This window comes from Trichosurus vulpecula, chromosome 1 (assembly GCF_011100635.1).
Source record: "Trichosurus vulpecula isolate mTriVul1 chromosome 1, mTriVul1.pri, whole genome shotgun sequence".
Classification (NCBI taxonomy): domain Eukaryota; kingdom Metazoa; phylum Chordata; class Mammalia; order Diprotodontia; family Phalangeridae; genus Trichosurus; species Trichosurus vulpecula.
This window is the reverse complement of record NC_050573.1, coordinates 104,334,674-104,353,192: the sequence shown is the minus strand read 5'-3', so window position 1 is coordinate 104,353,192 and position 18,519 is coordinate 104,334,674. Positions and strand designations below refer to the sequence as shown.

The 18,519-nt window shown below is 40.0% G+C and overlaps 1 protein-coding gene across 4 annotated transcripts in view; it reads left to right on the top strand.

The window, feature by feature from the left end:
• The first annotated feature begins 13,409 nt into the window (after positions 1–13,409).
• EFR3A (EFR3 homolog A) overlaps positions 13,410–18,519 on the top strand; it is a 154,125-nt gene continuing 149,015 nt past the window's right edge. For 3 of the 4 annotated variants that reach the window (XM_036755071.1, XM_036755080.1, XM_036755060.1), the window contains exon 1: positions 13,507–13,717. In XM_036755071.1, coding sequence (XP_036610966.1) covers positions 13,708–13,717 — 10 coding nt within the window. In that variant the 5' untranslated portion in view covers positions 13,507–13,707. Of the gene's footprint in view, positions 13,718–18,519 lie in introns of all 4 variants that reach the window. The other variant, XM_036755090.1, reaches the window with a different exon arrangement.

Below are 18,519 nucleotides of genomic sequence, written 5' to 3'. Positions count from 1 at the left end.
TTGGTTGTGTAAGGGGAAGAAGATGGGAGGGGGAGAAAGTGGCTCTTTGGGGAAACATTAATTAAAAAATTATTTGTTTTAAATTCTTTTGACAGATAGAGACAGAGAGATTGACATAGAGACAGAGACAGATGCAGAGACAGAGAGACAGAGGTGGAGATAGAGACAGACACAGAGAAGCTTAACTTTTTATACTGGAAAAACTAAAAGAATAAGAATGCCTATTGTTCAAACTGTGACAGGCCAGACTAGATGGCCAGTCAACTGACTTAGCAGTTTATATAACTAGATCAGGAACTGATTATGGACAATGACTCTGGCCTAGAATTTAATAAGAGGAAAAATAAGCTTGGTTGAATTGAGAACATTGGGGAATATTTTTTAATAATTTATTTATTTATTTATTTAGTATAGCATTTATATAGTACTTCATGGTTTGAAAAGTGCTTTTCAAATATTATCTCCTTCGGTCCTTACAAGAACCTTATGAGACAGATGCTATTAGTATCTCCACCTTATAGGTGAAGAAACTGAGGCTGAGAGAGGTGAAGTAACTTGCCCAAGATCAATCAGCTTACAAACATCTGAGCTGGAATTTGAACTCGTGTCATCCTGACTCCAAGTCGAGGTCTCTTACCCACCTAGCCAACATCAATCCAATCGACAAGCATTTCTAAGTACCTATTATGTGCTTATGCTGGAGATAGAAAACAAAAATGAAAAAGTGTTTTAACATCGGTGGTTCTCCTAGTGAGTGATGCTATATGGTTGTGAATCTTGGAACACTACCATCTCCAAAGAATACAATTTTCCAGTGACTCAAGATACAATGGAGGGTATTAAGTAGGCCTCAGAGTATTTCCAAGAAGTGATGTGTACAAGGGATATCATCCAGGAAATATATGGCCAACAAAAAGAAATAGGCTAGTCACAAAGTGAGTCACAGAATGTAAAAATATCCAGAAGTCCTTCAGCACGTTGAAAAGATCTTCCACGGAGGATCTGTGGAAGAACACATACAACAATCACACAGAAAGAAAAGACACCTAGGATTGAAGCATGAGTGAAAGAATATGAGTATACTCACAACTGAAGTCTAATTCATCTTTCTCAACTAAATTCTTACATCATCAGGATTTGAAGGCCCATCCCTCTCCATGTGTCATTAATCCCATGTCCTTCAATCTTATCCAGCAGATTTTCCCCTCAGAACTGAATTCAAAGACTGTCTCAGACATCTGACTAGCTGTGTGAGCCTGGGCATATTATTTAAGCTCTGCTCGCCTCAGTAACAAAATCATGTCTTTAAGCAGTGAAGGAAATAAATTTTATCTTATTAGATGAGGTCCATCATTCTATTCTGTTGAGATATTTTGGAATCCTTATCTGTCATCTAATATGTTGGCTATTCACCTAGGCCTGTCTCATCTACAAATTTAATCTGTATACTACGCCATGAATGAAATGTTTTCTTCCAATTCATTGAGGAAAAAAAATTGAACAAAGAAGGACCATAGACAGAAAAATCTATGTGGCACTTTAATAGAGACATTCTTCCTGGTTGGCATTAATACACTAAGCCCTGGATCCAGGCTCTTTCCAAGAAATAGAAGTTGTGGTCCTTGGCCTGAAAAAGGTAATGATCTTGTATCCCCAGAAAATTGGAAGGGAGATGACAATGACCTTCCAAAAAGCTTCTCATCACTTCATTTAACATATTGTTTAGAGTCTGAATTTACTGATGGCATGAACAGAATAGTCTTTGATTCTTTCAGATTGCATATTTCATTTGCTCAGCAACTTGTGTTCCTTTTTTATGTGCTTCTGCTTGGCTAAGAGCCTGCTAGTAAAAGAATCCTATTTGGAAGATTGTGTATGTGTTTATGTGTGCATTTGTGTGTGTACTTGTGTTTGTGTGTATGCTTGTATGTGTGTGGTTGTGCGTGTTTTTACAGGAAAAAAAAAAAGACAGCACCATTACACCAAATTTAAATGTTAATGTTAGCTAGTATTTTAGTAAATAACCGTGATAGATAATGACTCTTCTCTAATTGTTTAAAATGATAGTGTTTCTAAAGAATCTTTTCCAGCTGTTTTGTCTGTTTTAATCAGGAACTCTTAACCTTGTTATTTCACTGCTTTGTTCACTATCCATTTGCCTTTATCTCTGCAAAGCACAGATGACTGTGACATTTGGCTCTGGGAATAATAAGGAGGCTGTAATATGCAGAATGTACTTTTTGGCTAGTGAAATGGTTGGCTAATGCTCTGATATCAACCTACCTTGGTGCTTTGTTTTCTTCACTGTTCCTACCCTCCTTGGTTTATGTGTTTGAGGGAAGAATTTAACTGAAATGGGGAGCCCAGGCATCTTTAAACAGTAACTTGAAATGGCCTAAACAGAGACGTATCAACGTTCATGCAGAACCAGGTTCCCCATGCAGCCTTTTAAGTAAAAAGCTACTTAATATGAGCTTAGAACCTATTTGCCTTCATAATGGGTTCTATGATTGAAAATAACTTGGATTATAAACTCTAGAATTGTAAATGACCTCAGAGGTCATCTACTTGGGAGACAGCTAGTGGTTCAGTGGAGGCACAGGGGATGGAGCACTGGGCCCCAAGTCAGGAAGACTTGAGTTCTCCTATAGCCCCAGATACTTATTAGCTTTGTGACCTTCGGCAAGTCACTTAACCTGTGTTTGCTTCCGCTTCCTCATCTGTAAAATAAGGATAATAGCGCTTACCTCCCAGGGTGTTTGTGAGGATCAAATCAGACAATAATTATAAAGCACTTAGCACAGTGCCTGGTATGCAATAAGTGCTATATAAATGTCAGAGATGGTGATGTTGAAGATGATGATGATGATGGTGGTGGTGGTGGTTATGGTGATGCTGATGATAATGATGATGATGATGATGGTGGTGGTAGTGGTGGTGGTTATGGTGATGGTGATGATGATGGTGGTGGTGGTGGTGGTGGTGGTGGTGGTTATTGTGATGGTGATGATAATGATGATGATGATGGTGGTGGTAGTGGTGGTGGTGGTGATGGTGATGATAATGATGATGATGATGATGGTGGTGGTGGTGGTGGTGTCATTCACCAGCCACTCAGCCTGGGCCAAGTCACTGGGCTTCTCTCTGAACTAAAATGATGATCATAACACTAGCACGAGTGACAATTGTTGTAACAATCAAATGAGATATTTGTAAAGTGCTTAGCCTAGTGCCTGGCACAAAGTAGGTGCTATATAAATGCTCAGTCCCTTCCCCATTTCATTCAGGTCCCCCGTTTTATAGATGAGGAAACTGAGGTCTAGAATTGCCCAAGGTATTACAACCAGTTTGTGTCAGAACTCACAGGATTTTAGAGCTAAAAGAGATTTGAGTTCATCTAGTTCAACCCTTATTTTACCTATGAGGAGTTCTTGGAGGCCAAGAGAAATGACTAGTCCAAAGTCACAGAGCTGAGTGGTGGCAAAGCTGAAATTAAGATCCACATTATCTCTTTTTCCATCTTATGGCTCTTTTCATTGTTCTAATTCAGTTGTTAATGAAAGGTCTATCCTAACTCCTCTATAAAGATTGGTTAAGTGTTTTCCTAAAGCACAGGTATGACCATGGCAATCCCTCACCCTCTCCCCTCCATTCAATAAATTTCAGAGGCTTCCTATCATTTCCAGTCTCAAATACAAAATCCTCTGGTATTCAAAGCCCTTCATACCTACATACGGCCCTTACCTTTCTAGTCTTCTTATACCAGACATCCTCTCCCCACTTCTCCATTAAATACTCTGAGATCCAGCCACAATCACCTCATTGCTGCTCCTCAAACAAAACATTCCAACTCTCAAATGTACATTTTCACTTCTTGTTGTTCAGTCCTGTCTCATTTTTCATGAGCCTATTTGGGGTTTTCTCAAAAAAAGATGCTGGAGTGGTTTGTCATTTCCTTCTCTAGCTCATTTTATAGATGAGGAAACTGAGGCAAACAAGGTGAAGTGACTTGCCCAGGGTCACATAGCTGTCTGAGGCCAGAAATGAACTCAAGAAGATGAATCTTCTTGACTTTAGGCCTAGTGCTCCATCCACCGTGCCACCCAGGTACCCTGAATGTTCTCCTTTCTCATATCCACCTCCTGGCTTCCCTGGTTCCCTTCAAGTCACAGCTAAAATCCCACCTACTCCAAAAAACCTTTCCTGAGTCCCCCTTAATGCTAGTGTCTTTCCTCTATTGATTATCTCCTGTTTATCCCGTATAGAGTTTCTTTCTACATAATTGTATGTTGTCTCCTCAATTAGACTAAAAGTTGCTTTAAAGCAAGGACTATCTTTTCCCTTTCATTGTATTCCTAGCTCTTAGTACACTACCTAGCATGTAGTAGGCACTTAAATATTTATTGACTAACTGATTGATTGAGTTTTCAAACCAGAATAAAAGCTAACAAACAAAAAAAGGCACTTTAATAATATAAACATTTAATACAAGATACCACATTAAATTAAAAATAGTAGGGAAGGGAGAGGAAAAGGGTTGGTTGACAACCACTAAGTCAGATTGTAAGGCCAATCAGTAAGTGAAAGATCTTTCCCGTGTGAGGCCCCAGGCCCACACCCTTTTGCTTGTTAAGCTGATGTGGGTGATGTGGGCCTGAAGCCTTCAGGGCCCTAAGGGGAGTTGCTAAGACCAGAGCTAATGCGATGTGCACTGAGTTCTAGTCAATCAGATGCTGGCTAGGATTGTACAAAAAGAGAGCCCAGAACTGAGAGCAGCAGAACTGAGATCTATTGGATTCAGAAGCAGACATCAAGAAGACATTGAGGCAGCAAGAGCTACAGGAATCAGAATTCAGCCCAAGGAGAAGGAACAGGAACTCAGAGTCTACAGAGCTGCAGAAGAGATTGCTGAGCAGAGATTAGGATTCCTGAGTGATTGTTTGTAGGAAGGCCCTAGCAGGAGGGAAGGTTACAGGATGACTTGGCTCCTTGCCAGTAAGTCCACCTCAATGTAGCAACAAGGAAATTATAACACAATATTCTAGCAAGGAGCCTTGTTGCTACATTGAGGTGGGCTTACTGGCTTTGGACTATCATTGCTATTATATGGAATTGGAATTACTTCTCCCAGGATTGGATTCTCTTGGGTCTAAATAAATGTTATGCTTCCTCTGCCTTCTACCTAGAGAATTTCTTATACTTTGTGATTCTGAACTATTCAGGCATGTTCGTGGTCATCCTCAAGGTCATGAATCTTGCCTTACTGATATACAGATTGCACAGATGTAGCACAGAGTACCAGGCATGACAGAGGAAGACAAATGATAGGCTTGTAGATTTAGAGTTGTTAAGAACCTCAGAGTTCATCTAGTCTAACCCCTTTATTTTATTAAGGAGAAATTGTGACCCAGAAAGTATAAAAGTAGAAATGATCTGAAGACAGCACCCAGTAAATTAACAGCTATAATAACCATGTCCTTAGAGATCTATAAACAAATGTGCAGAATAATGGGAGTTAGAATTCCTAGTGCCATGAGATACATTTGACTTCACAGATATTACTAAAGTGTAGTGGGGCTTAGGAGGATGTGAACTATGCCTGGAATACAACAATGAAAGGGTATAGTTTATTCAAAAGAAAAAAGGGATGGCAGAGTAGCATTGCTTATCAAGATATTCTCTTACATGGAAATGTGCACATCAGAGTAAAGGGTGCAGAGTACAGAATATTGGAGAAGCAGTTGACCATGGAATAGAGCACTGGACTTTGATTCAAATAACCTGGATTTGAATACTTCAGAGCATCAGGGAGGACCTGTTTCCTGTCCTGTATGTGGTGTGTGTGGGGTGAAGAAAAGCCTTTTGGTAACTCCTGAGCTAGAACTAAGTGTGCATAAAAAAGGGCACTAATTGGCTAAATAGAGACTCTTTTCCCTGGTGGTAAGTGAGGCAGGGCCTGCTGTGAGCCTCTGGGGGAGGACGGGGAGGGGAGTGTGTTGGGTTTGGCTCAGGCTCTTCCCACCTGGGTACCTTAGGGCCTCCAGGCCATAAAGCAACTATCTTGCTTCTGTCCCTGTCCGTCCTATTTTTAGGTGAAGGAGGATTAGAGACCTTGTGAACTGAGAAAGGTTGGAAGAGCCAGCAGAGCCTCTTGGCAACCTAAACTAAACTAAAGCGCATACTTCCAGGACTAGACTCTTATTGGCCAGTTCTCCCTTACATCTATAAATTTTCATTGACCAAGGGCAGATGAGGGAGGATGAATGCAATAGAGTGGCAGGTTCCTATGGGGTTGAGATTTGTGATTAACATGTAACCCTTGTGTCAGAGACTCTGAGGACACAAATGAGTCCAATTACAATTTGGGGGATTTTGTCATGCTCTTAATTTGTGGTACCAATTTAGAAAACCTGGGACCTCCCTAAGTATGTGGAGTCCAATTACCTTCTTGTGGGCACACTATATTATGGCACTAAATTACATTAAGTGGAGAGAAACAAAACAAAAGATTGAGCAACCATTAGTTTAAAAGAAGTATACAAATCTTGAGTTACTTCTGGTGCTGAATTTGAAGGCTTCTCTGGTGGAAATGATGCGGTTTAGACTATGGAAGCCCCCTTGAACTCCCTTTGAATCTTCCCACTAGATGAGGCATTTGCCTGAGGCCGTAAGCCTTTTATTATGGCTAGGCCCAAATCTCTAGTTAGCCCCCCATCCTCAGGCTAGTTTCCACCCTTGATCCTAACAAAGTGTCTCTGTGAGATGCCTAAATCTGTTACCCTTAAACTAGCCTAGCCCTGCATGGTCAGTTATCTCCTGGTAGCCTTCAGATACTTCCCACTCTTAATCCCATTCTCTTGGTTCCTGGAGTCTGACCTCACCCCAGTCTCATTAAGTTCCTCCTCAAGACCCTCCCTAAATCCTTCCTCCCATCATCCCAGGACCACCCTAGATCCCTCCCACAATCTTTGCGTATATAAGTTTCCTTTTGCCTCCATGAAGGTGCTCAGATTCCATCTACTCCAGATGGAATCTGGCCCACTTGTGAAAATGAGTGTCACAAAGGGTGAAATTTCTTAAGACAACTCAATATGGCGAATCTGTAATAAACTTTGTTTTTCTCATTGGCTGTGAGAAGGCTTGAGTCAAATTCATTTGAGCAGGACCTGGCATGTTGGTATTTTGAGGTCTTGAGCACCTCTAAAAACATATAATTCTCTTACCTCAACAGAATGTTGTCTTCAATCATGCCATTTTATTAAGGAGGAGAAGGATACAGATTCTCTCTCTCTTTCCTTCTCCTCTCCCCTTCTGTCTCTGTCTCTCTCCCTACTCCCACCCCCATTCTAGATGAGGTTTCTCATCACCTTTGGAAGCACAAATTTCTAAATTTAGCTGAAAAGTTCCTTACCAGCTGGCCCCATCCTAGCTATCTGCTGTTATCTCTCATAATGCTCTCAATTTTAAGCAAGATTACATCTCATATGCAAATTGGATATTTTAAAGGCTTATCATCTTTTTTAGATTTTAAGGTACCTGAAAGCAATGACTATAGCATTTTCCAAGCAAATAATATACTTTCAAATAGTCTATGAGTATTCAATAAATACTTGCTGGTTTGTCAAAGGCATTCCTAAGGCTCTTTGGTTGCTAATATCATCTCTGGCACAGAAACCTCATTTGGGGACAAAAAAACAGCAAAGTTTTTAGAAGTTATTTGTTCTGGAAAACTGAATAACAAATTTACCTGCTCCTTAAAAATTTCTCGCAGAAGCCTCCTTTGGTTTCAGCAATATTGTACACTCTTGATTTTCTTTCCCTTTCTGGATCCTCTGTTTCTGGCCTTTCTTTTTCCTTTTAATCTCAAGCGATAGAAATTGAATTAGGCTCAGTTCTTGACAACCTATTCTTCTGTCTATATTATCTCCCTTTAAGTGTTTATTGAATCTGATAGCTTCATCTTTCACCTTTATACACACTGACTCCTACAGATATAGACCCATTTTCTAGTTTGGTGTCTCCAGATCCCTCATGGCAGCTCTACTACCAGAGATCTTTAGGCCACAAGGGAAGTGAGGCTGTTTATTTAAGGTCCCCTGAAAGACTGCCCTTAGTCACATGGCAACTCCAGGTTACAAACTCTTGTCATTCCTGGTTGATTAGTAGGGACACTTGGATCTTTGTCTCTTCTACACTAGTTCAGGGGCAGCTAGATGATACAGAGGATAGAGTGCTGGGCCTGGGGTCGGGAAGACCTGAGTTAAAATCTGGCCTCAGACACTTACTTAGCTATGTGACCCTGGGCAAGTTACTTAATCCTGTTTGCCTCAGTTTCCTTATCTGTAAAATAAGCTGAAGAAGGAAATGGCAAACCAGTCCAGTATCTTTGCCAAGAAAACCCCAAATGGGGTCATAAAGAGAAAGACATGACTAATAGACAAAACAACAGCAAACATTAGGTCAGTTAAAATGACAGTCATGGATTTCACAGAACTGGGAAACTAATCCTAGTTACCTCCTGGTATTAGGCAAGGGAGCTAGCCAAGTGCTAATAAATATTCCTGGGCCAATAAATGTTACTTTGAATTAATAAGTGTCAATAGTTTTCAAATGGTCAGTGCGAATAGCTGATAAGGATGCTTATGTGTGTGAAACTTTTTAAGACTATTATATACAAGGGCACAGGGAACAAGTATATAAAGAGGGTCATCCTTTGCCTTGGGTCATTTTGTTACCCAGTGACTTGGGGCTATCTCAACCATATAGGTGACAAGTGATCATCTAGTGTTTACTTGAGGACCTCTAGTGAAGGGAAGCCCAGTCCCTTCCAAGGCAGCTTTTAACATTTCTGAATATCTCCAATCATTAGGAACCTTTTTTTTTTTTATCTTACTGATGTGTGAGGTAAATAAAATGTGAAGACTTCACAGGGAAGATATGTATAAATAGATATCTATATCTATACTAAGAAATGTTTAAAAATCAAGAAATAGGCAAATAGGGAAGTGGAAAAATTCTGAGGCTGTGAGAGTCTGATGGCTCAGCCTCTGGGGAAGTTTACCCTGAAACTTTTTGTTCTTTCTTCTGGTTCTGGTTTAAAGAGTTGCTCAGTAAGAATAGGATCACTGTGACCTGCTTTCCTTTACTGTAAAAGTACTGCAGAAGAATGGAGAGGATCTCCCCCTCCCCTTATCCTATTCTCTTTCTTTAGATTTATAGATGTCACCTCAGTTGTAATCACTAACTAAGGGAATGGGAATTGGAGTTTCCGTGCCCTGATTTCCTGGTTCTTTGTCTAGCTTTTGTGCTTAGATTGTAAGCCCGCCTCCCAGCCAATGGTGAGAAGGGTCAGAGGTGGGCGGGGATTCTCTCGTGTTAGGTATAATTATTGGTGCTTTGCTTTTTGTAAAGCCCCTCCCTTGCTAGATCTGTTCTGGCAGAGGACACCCTATTCTCTAGAATTGAATAAAATTTATTTCTGTTCCCACCCTGAGATGGCTCCTTATTATAAATTAACTTTTTAATTGGTGAGGGTCCCACACACTGATAAAGGAATAAATCTGACTCCTTGCAACTTCCACCCTTCAATCCTATTTTGGTCCTCTGGGACCAAGAAGAACAAATCTAATTCCTGTTTTATGTAGCAGCTATCCTGTCCCTTCCGAATCTATTTTTTTCTTCAAGCTAAACATCCCTAGTTCATTCAGCTGATCCCATATGTCATGATTTTAAGGCCCTTCACTAAACTAGTTTTTCACCTTTGGACATACTCCAAGTTATCCAATCCTTTCTAAAATGTGGTGTCCAAGAGTAAACATAATTCTCCAGATGTCCATCTGTTATCCCTTATACTTTTTCTACTACTAATCCACCTCCTTTACCTGTTAGAGAAATTATTATTTTTCATTATATTGATAAACAATTATTAAATTAGGCTTGCTTTTTTTCCTCTATTTCATCATTTAGGGACCAGCCCCTGCAGGCCAGCCAGTCAGTCTCTGAAGGACATTGCCATTAAATGAGATTGCCCAAATCTTCTGGGTATAAGCTCTGTAATCTTGGGCAGGACCACACCCAACTAGAAGACCTTACTTCTGTTTAGAGTGTAAGCAGAATCTAATTTAAGTCAATTGTTGCCCTTAGGGTAATTCAGCTTATGAAGGAGAAAACCAACCAGAGTAGCCTGGGTAGAGATGGATTCATTTGTCCAGATTGCTGGAGGTGGATAAGTCTCACATCAAGTCACCTTCTCAGCAGGAGGAGCTGAAGACTTTTAGCCCACCTCCTCATTAAAATGTCTACCCCCTCAATAATTGTTTACCAATCAGGGTTGCTTTTCAGCTCTCAGGGGCACCTCTTTTTCCAAAGGTATTTAAACATTCAGGGATCTCCATGGTTTTATCTTTGGTAACTAAGAAAGACCACTGACCATCAATTTATTATCAGCTAGCCTAATCAATAAATTGATTGTTAATTACCCAGAAACTCTGTCTCTCCGGCTTTTCATTTGTCTCATCATGCCCTTGCTTATGTCTTTTGCACCACGACTCCTTGCATGCAATTCCTTATTGGAAATATACTGCAGCCTACTTAATACCTATCATGCAAATTTCCACTATTATTTAGGCTGCCTGAAATTTGGATTCTTCAGAAATCGCTGGTTCACAACCACATAGAATCATTGGAAGGATACTTTTGTTAATATGATAATATTGTCATCATCCTCATCCTTATCTGGACTTTTCCAAAAGGGAGTAGTTAGAATTATTCAAATTATTCAAAACAAAACAAAATAAACACTGTAACCCTTGCATCAGAGACCCTTACAACAAAAAAGGCAAGGTTCATTTTGTTGAATTTCTCACCTTTCTGGCTTATAGTCCTGAAACAAAAGATCTGGGAAAATCTCTATCCAGTGCGCTGACCTCAACTCCTCTTGCAAGGATACAATTCACAAAATTAGTGAAGAAAAGTTCTGGAAAACTCTTTAAAAAGATAGAGAATTCACAAAAAAGCTCTTGGGAAAATAAAGACATCTTCCAGTAAGGAATCTTCCAGAGTCTTATTCACTTACTAGGTTAACTAGGCGAGGCTCTCAGCAGATTCTAGCTTTATGTGATTAATTAAAGGCAACTGGTAGAGTAGTGGATGCAGTGATGGGAAGAACTGAGTCCAAATTTGACCTCAGACATTTATTGACCTATGACCTTGGGCTACCCATGTGACTGGTCTCTGTCTCAACTGTAAACTGGGGATAATAGTAACACCTACCTCAAAGGGTTATTGTGAAGATCAAATGGGATATTTGTAAAAATACTTAGCATAGCACTTGGTACATAGTAGATTAAATGCTTATTCCTTTCCTTCCTTAATGGCTCTGGTAGTGTCAAACATTGCTCCTCCTGCATGTCTACATACCTTCAAATAGGTAGCATAAGGGGCTACCCTAAGGTGTAGACAGACTCTTTGGCCAAGCTAACCTTTGTCATTAGGTGTGGTTCTCAACCACTGCAAATAGGAGGGAGGGCACCCAACTCCAGTTTGTCTGTATGAATGGAGACACAAAACTACTATGGATATTATTATCTTTCTATTACAGATAAGGAAAACTGAGGCTCTTAGCTCGATATGCCAGTCTCATCTTACACAGTTTTTGAACACAACTCAACATTTATCTTATTGAATCTTATTTTATTACCTTCCATCCAAAATTCTAGCCTATTGAGTGAGATCTTTTTGGATCGTGACTTTGTTCAGTGTGTTAGTTATTACTCCTACCTTTGTGCCACCTGCAACTCAGTAAGAATGCCTTCCTCCAGGTATCAGTAGAAATATTAAATGGTACAAGGCCATGGTCAGAGCCCCTTTACCACTCCATTCAAAACCCCTTCCAAGTGACTTATAGTCATTGACATCTACTCTTTCGGTCCAGTTCTGAATCCATCTAATAGTATTGTTGTCTAACTTTCATTTTTTCATCAAGAATGAGAGATTTTGTCAAATGCTTTGTTAAAATCTAGGTAAACTATACCTTCAGCAACCAATTGATCTACATGCCAAAAAAGGAAATAAAATGAATTTAGCATGTTCTGTTCTTTATGAATCTATAATCATCTGTTTAATAATATGCTCTAGATTTTTGCCAGACATCAAAATCAAGCTCAGTGGGCTACATATTGCTGACTTCTTTCTCTCCTTTCTTTTGAAAATCAGCACAATATTTGCCCTCATTCAGTCCTACAGCACTTTTTCTCTTCTCCCTGTTTGTCTTTCGAAGGTCGCTGATAATGGCTCAATAATCTCATCTGTCATTTCTTTCAATGTCTTGTGCCTTGTGATTTGAACTCATCAAGGGCAGCTACCCGTTTTCTTCCTATCTGCCTATTTATCTGGGGATTCAACGCCCCATTAGTCATTTTTGTTTTATTCTTTCCAATCCACAGATCATCCTTCTTGGAAAAGAAAACACGAACAATATTAGAGATAAACAGCTTTGTGTTATCCTATGATAATTCTTCCTTATGCACCAAACATTAATTGTATTTTTTCTTTCAATCTCTTTAATCCAGTTTTTTAAAACTAATCTTGAAAATTCACCAAATTAAATTTAACTTTACGTTGCTGACCTCCCCATAATCTAGAGATATCACATCTTACTTAATCAAAAGTTAAGGAAAAAAACTTCCTAAATCAGTGTAATGAGTAAGATATCTCTAGTTATTATCATACACAGAGGTGGAGGCCAACGTAATGTAGTACCCTGGATTTGGAGTTAACCAGACTTGGGTTTGAATTCTGCTACCTGCCAAGGCCCTTAGCCTTTATGATTCTGAGTTTCCTCATCTGTAAAAGAAGGGAGTGGCCAAATTATCTAAGAGATCTTTTTGGCTCTAAATTATCTGGTTCTGAAAATACTGCAGAATTTTCTTGGGAGTCAGAACATCAGGGCACTTACAAAATGTGTGACCTTGGGAAGTCAATTAATTCTCTAGGCCTTATTTTCTTCATCATTTAAACATAGGGTAATGCCTGCACTATATATTTCATGAGATTACTATGAATCCTAGGTCTTACAATCCTTGATTTGTTTTCATGTTGTCTCTCCCATTAGACTACGAGCTCCTGCAGATAAGGGGCTGTATTTTCTATTTCTTCAGATCCCCAACACATGTAGTATATAGTAGGCACTTAATAAATGTTTATTGATTGGCTATTAATCTCCAAATGAGAGGGGCTGGTTGGGCTGGGGACCCTTCCAGCTCTAACCGCTGTATGAATTCTCCCCCTTCGAAGAATCATATTTGGCCCAGCCTGGCCTTTTTGGTCTGAAAACAGGCCCTTTTCAGAGTACGATGTCCCCGCCCCCTTTTTGCCCCCCCGCCCCGGGAGAGGGAAGTGGGCGGGTCTCCGCCCACGCCGGAGACGCGCTGACGTCAGCGTGCGATGACGCCGCCCCACTCTCGAGCCGGGGAGCCAGGGAGCCGGGAGTGGGGGGGTGGGGGGTAGCGTTGGGGGCGGCGCCCGTTTACTCTTACAGCAGGGCCCCCGGCGCGGTGCCGGTCCCCGCCCGCTGGGCCCCGGTAGTCCGCTACCCCCAGGCCTCCTGGGAGCTCCCTTTAGCGCCGGTCCGTCATCATGGTGTTCTCCGGCCTTCAGACCACCCGTCCTTGTTGAGCCCTCAGGAGGCGAGAGAGTCCTGGGACCAACATGCCTGCCCGTGAGTGAGGGGCCGGGGCTGGAGCCGGAGCCGGTCATTGGTGGGGAGGGGGACGGGAGAAGTCCCGGATGTCCGTGGGTCTGCCTGTGTGGTTGTCTGACTGGTACTGGACGGACTGATTGACTGTCCGAAACGTCTGCTAGGGAGGGGGCGGGGCTGAGGGAAGCCCGGAAGCCCGGGCCGGTTAGGTCTTCCCTCTCCTTTCTCGTGTGTGTATGTGTGTGTGTGTGTGTCTGTCTGTCAGTGGTGTCTGTGCTGTGGGGAAGCTGGGATGAGGGAGGTCATTTCCAGGAGGATTGGGGATTTTACTGAACATCTGGTGCTTGTGGTGCTAGGAAGGCCAGAGGGAGTCCGGAAGGGTGGGGAAGGAATTAGGAGCATTGAAAGAGGCTGGGGAAGGGAGGGATGGATTAAGAGAAAAGGGCAAGTAGAGAAGAGAGGAAAGTGTGTGCGGGTGAGGGGGGAGTGAGGACGCGAGAGTATGCGTGGAATGGGCTAAGCTAAGACTTCCAGCTCAAATGCCTTGTTGGGAGGTGTTAGGCCACCAGTGAGCCAAGTGGCATTTATGAAGCACCTTCTGTGTGCTGGGCATCGTGCCAAGCTTGCACTGGGGATGCAAAGCCAGTCAGCTACCATTTATTAAGCACCTACTATGTGCCAGGCAGTTTCAAGCACTGTGAATACAGTGTAGTTTATATTTAATCTCAGAGTTAACAAGGAGCCTAGTTTACTGTAAAGCAGAGTGACATGATCAATCTTCAACTTTAAGAAAATCTCCCAAACACTGAATTTCTACTCCTTTGATCAAGTACCATTTATTAAGTGCCTACTGTATTCCAGGGGGACAGCTAGGTTAGTGCAGTGGATAGAGAGCTCTGGGCCTGGCGGTGACCTGAATTCAAATCTAGCTTCAGACACTCACTAGGCCGTGTCACCCTGGGCAAGTCATTTAACCCGGTTTGCCTCCTTTTCCTCATCTGCAAAGTGAGCTGGAGAAGGAAACGATAAACGACTGCACTATTTTTATCAAGGAAACCCCAAATGGGGTCAGGAAGTCAGTGCCTGGCACTGTGCTAAGTGCTAGAGATACAGACTTGGCAAGGGAGCATTTATTAAGCACCTTGTGTATGCCAGGCACTGGGCCACGTACTAGCTGATATAAAGAAAAGCAAATGGCAATTCCTGCCCTCAGGAAGCTCTCTGGCTTCTTGTTAACAGGCCACATGTTAATCGAATTGAGTGGGTGGGTGCTGGTCGATAACGGTGAGTGGTCAAAATGGGCTAGAGTTTGAGTGTTAGAGCTGGAAAGTGGCCTCCAGGCCAGCTCGTCCTTTTACATTTGAGGAAACACTGAGGTCCGATGTGCCTAAGATCTAAGTTAGTAGTAGCAAGTCTAGAAATAGAAAGAACACTTAACTCCCAATTCCCTACAACATTTTCAGGACCTTTTGAATTACTTGGGGGAGGGGGAATGAATTGTTCTGATTGGTGCTCTTGATCAAAGGAGTAGAAATTCAGTCTTTGGGGGGTTTTCTTAAAGTTCAGGATTGATCAGGTCACTCAGCTTTACAGTAAACTAAAGTGGCTCCTAGTTAACTCTGAGATTAAATATAAACAGATTTCTGTGTTTGGTATTTAAAGCCCTCCACAATTTGACCTTTCCAACAGGAAGCATTTCTAGTCTTATTACATATGATTTCCAGATCAAGCTGTCTTTTCCGTTCCTCACTCTATTTTTTTTCTTTACACTATGAATTTGCTTCTCACCTTCACCTGTCAAACTCCCTAGTTTTCTTTGAGACTCATCCCAAGCACAATCTGCTATTTGGAACTTTTTTTTGATCAGCCCAACTTCTAGTGCCCATCTCCACCTGGTAAATTACCTTGTGTCTATACATATCCAAGTGCTATCCAGGATAGATTTTTAAGCTCCTTAAAGGCTGGGACTGTTTCACTTTTGTTTTTGTATCCCACGGTGCCATCTTGGTGATGAGCACATGGTAAGTATTTAAAAACACTTGATGATTGACTTTTTTTCTTTGTGAGAAAATTAGCTAGCCTGCAATAAATAAATAGGGTTTACTAGCATCCTGGGGCAAGCAGTACTGCTCTATTCCTGATGGCCTATTTTAAATAAATTCAGATGCTTGTAGCTTAAAAAAAAAAAAAAGAGGGGGGGTGCCATAAAGGGGAAGAGATGACCGTGAATCCATATCTGAGTGGAGGAAAAAGGGATTTTGCATATCTTAGAAATGTAGTACTTGATTATTATAAGGTAAGTACTGTTTGGCTGACTATTCCCAGTACAGAGTTTTGAGAGTTTGTAAGTAAACTGCTTTTTTAAATCTTCACTGTTTTTGGAGATTAATATAGGACATAATGGTGAGATTGAGCTCAATATCATGTTTTCTCTAATACAGGGTAAATAGGGATTATTCTGCAGATTCAGAGTTTATAAAATGCTAAAAATAAACAAAATGACATTGACTTAAAATTATGCTTAATACCTGTTATTTTATTGATTTATGAAGTGGAATCATTTCTATTACCAAAAAAAAATCACTTAATTTAGTAGCATTAAAATGATAAATTAACCATTTCTTCATCTTGCCTTGAAACCTCACAGTTCTTAACAATGCATTCTTTTTTTTTCCTTATCCATTTTATTCTAGAAAGTAAAGGGGGAAAAAGCTGTACATGCTGCATTATTAGTGTCCTTGAAAGACTTCGTGTAGCAGTCTAGGTCCTTAATGTTTGGTCAAGGGCTATAGAAAAATAATTCATCTTTTAAGTTTTGATATACTTTACAAAAATGGTTATCAATTTAATGTGATAAATTTTGCATAAATAAATTAAATAAGCACTTTTTAACTGTTGCTGAAATAGATGGTTGAAGAATTTGGAGACAGATTTTTAAAAACATTCTATTTAGTATTCATACTTCTGGGTAGCTTATTTTTATCTAATTTGATACCTATATTTTTGGTAATGTTTAAATAAGACAAGGGGTAGAGAATCACTTTTACAGAATAGGGACCAGGGGCAGGGAATCTAGCAGTATAATAACTATTATAGTAAATACTATAATATTAGTGCAAAGATCAGAAATACTTTATATTAATTCTCTTTGTAGAATACATAGCCCCCTAAAAACAATCTAAATTTTTCTTTTAATGTTAGGTTTAAATAGTTCATGTGTTACTCTTAAAGACTTTGCTTAGTAAAAAAATAAAATTATGCTCCTTTTTGCTACTTTAGTGGTAAATAATTTATTATGATAATAGTAAATAAAGATTATATTTTCAATCTTGCCATATGTAGTTGCTTTTTGAACTGCCATGTGGTAATTAGAATCAAATTAAGAATGTAGTGCAATGGAAACAGTAATCATTTTAGGTTTGATTTATAAAAAATATTCTTGAAAATTGCCTGAGCCTTTTTTTCGGATAGGGAATATAAGGGGGGAAAAAACCAAACAAACCCTGACTGAAACATTTCATTCACCTGAAATTGGTAAGTCCTCTAATGGGAACAAACTTAATCTTACATAGGAACACTGATAGTATTCCTTTAGTGCTCAGCTTTTGTTTAGCTATTTTAATGAGGTTCACTTTCAAGATTTTTTCAAACCTAGAACCATATGATTAGAAGACCTTGGTTTCTAAGTTTCTTTATTTTTTAAGTCTGGGAAGATGAGTCAAACTTATAAACCATCATTAAGAATCTTGTCTTAGGACTCTTACGCAATTTTGTACCTCTAAGCATAGTCAATAGATTACTGCTATTCCCCATCAGCATTCACTGATTAGTTGTAATTTCAGGTAAGAAGGTTTACATAAACTTATTCAGGGATGTATGTTATGGGTCTAAAATAAATGAACATTTTTGTCTCCTCTTATTTTTGATATTCTTAACAGTCGGTCAGCTAGCACATGTTAATACCCCTATAATGTGCCAGACACTACAAAGTGCTGGGGATTCAAAGAATCCCTTTAGGAGCTCTCACAGTCTAATGGGGAGACATCATGAAACACCTATGTACAAACAAGCTCTATACAGGGTAAATTGGAAATAATCAACAGAGAAGGGCACTAGAATTAAGGAGGATCAGGAAAGGCTTCTTATAGTAGGTGAGATTTTAGCTGGGACTTGAACGAAGCCGGAAGATAGAGATGAGGAGGGAGGGAAAATTCCAGGCAAGGCTGGAGGGGGTAGGGGGGCAGAGACACAGCTACTGAAAATTCCCAGAGTCTAGATATGGAATGTCTTGTTCAAGGAATAGCAAGGTGTTAATTTCTAGTGTTTTCATGTTATCTGTGTTAAAGCTATTATCCATTGCTATGGAAAACTGAACCATCATTTAAAAAAGTGTGTTCACTTATGTTTTGTAATTTAATGTCTTTGGTTATTTGTATTATTTTTCTGACCAGTAGGGGTAATAATACCCTAATGAGGTCATTGTGCAGAAAGGCCATCATAAAGGTTAAATTCCTGTGACCATCGTGAGATGTTATTGTTGTTGTTACTCTCTTTTTTGAAATAAGTATTGCATTGCTTTTAAAACACATTTTTTAGGCCTTAATAAATAGTAATTATTTCACCAGAGATGGCACACTCTTACCCAAAAGACTACCTTTTTGTCCTCCTTGTTTGGACTTGGTTATATCTGTCACATTTCTAGGGTTATTGACCTGAAAGGAGAATAACATTTATTTTGAATTCTAATGCAATAATTTTTGAAGTGCATAAAATCATCACTCCAGAATATTTATTTGGATCATAATCTTTGCTTTTTTATATAG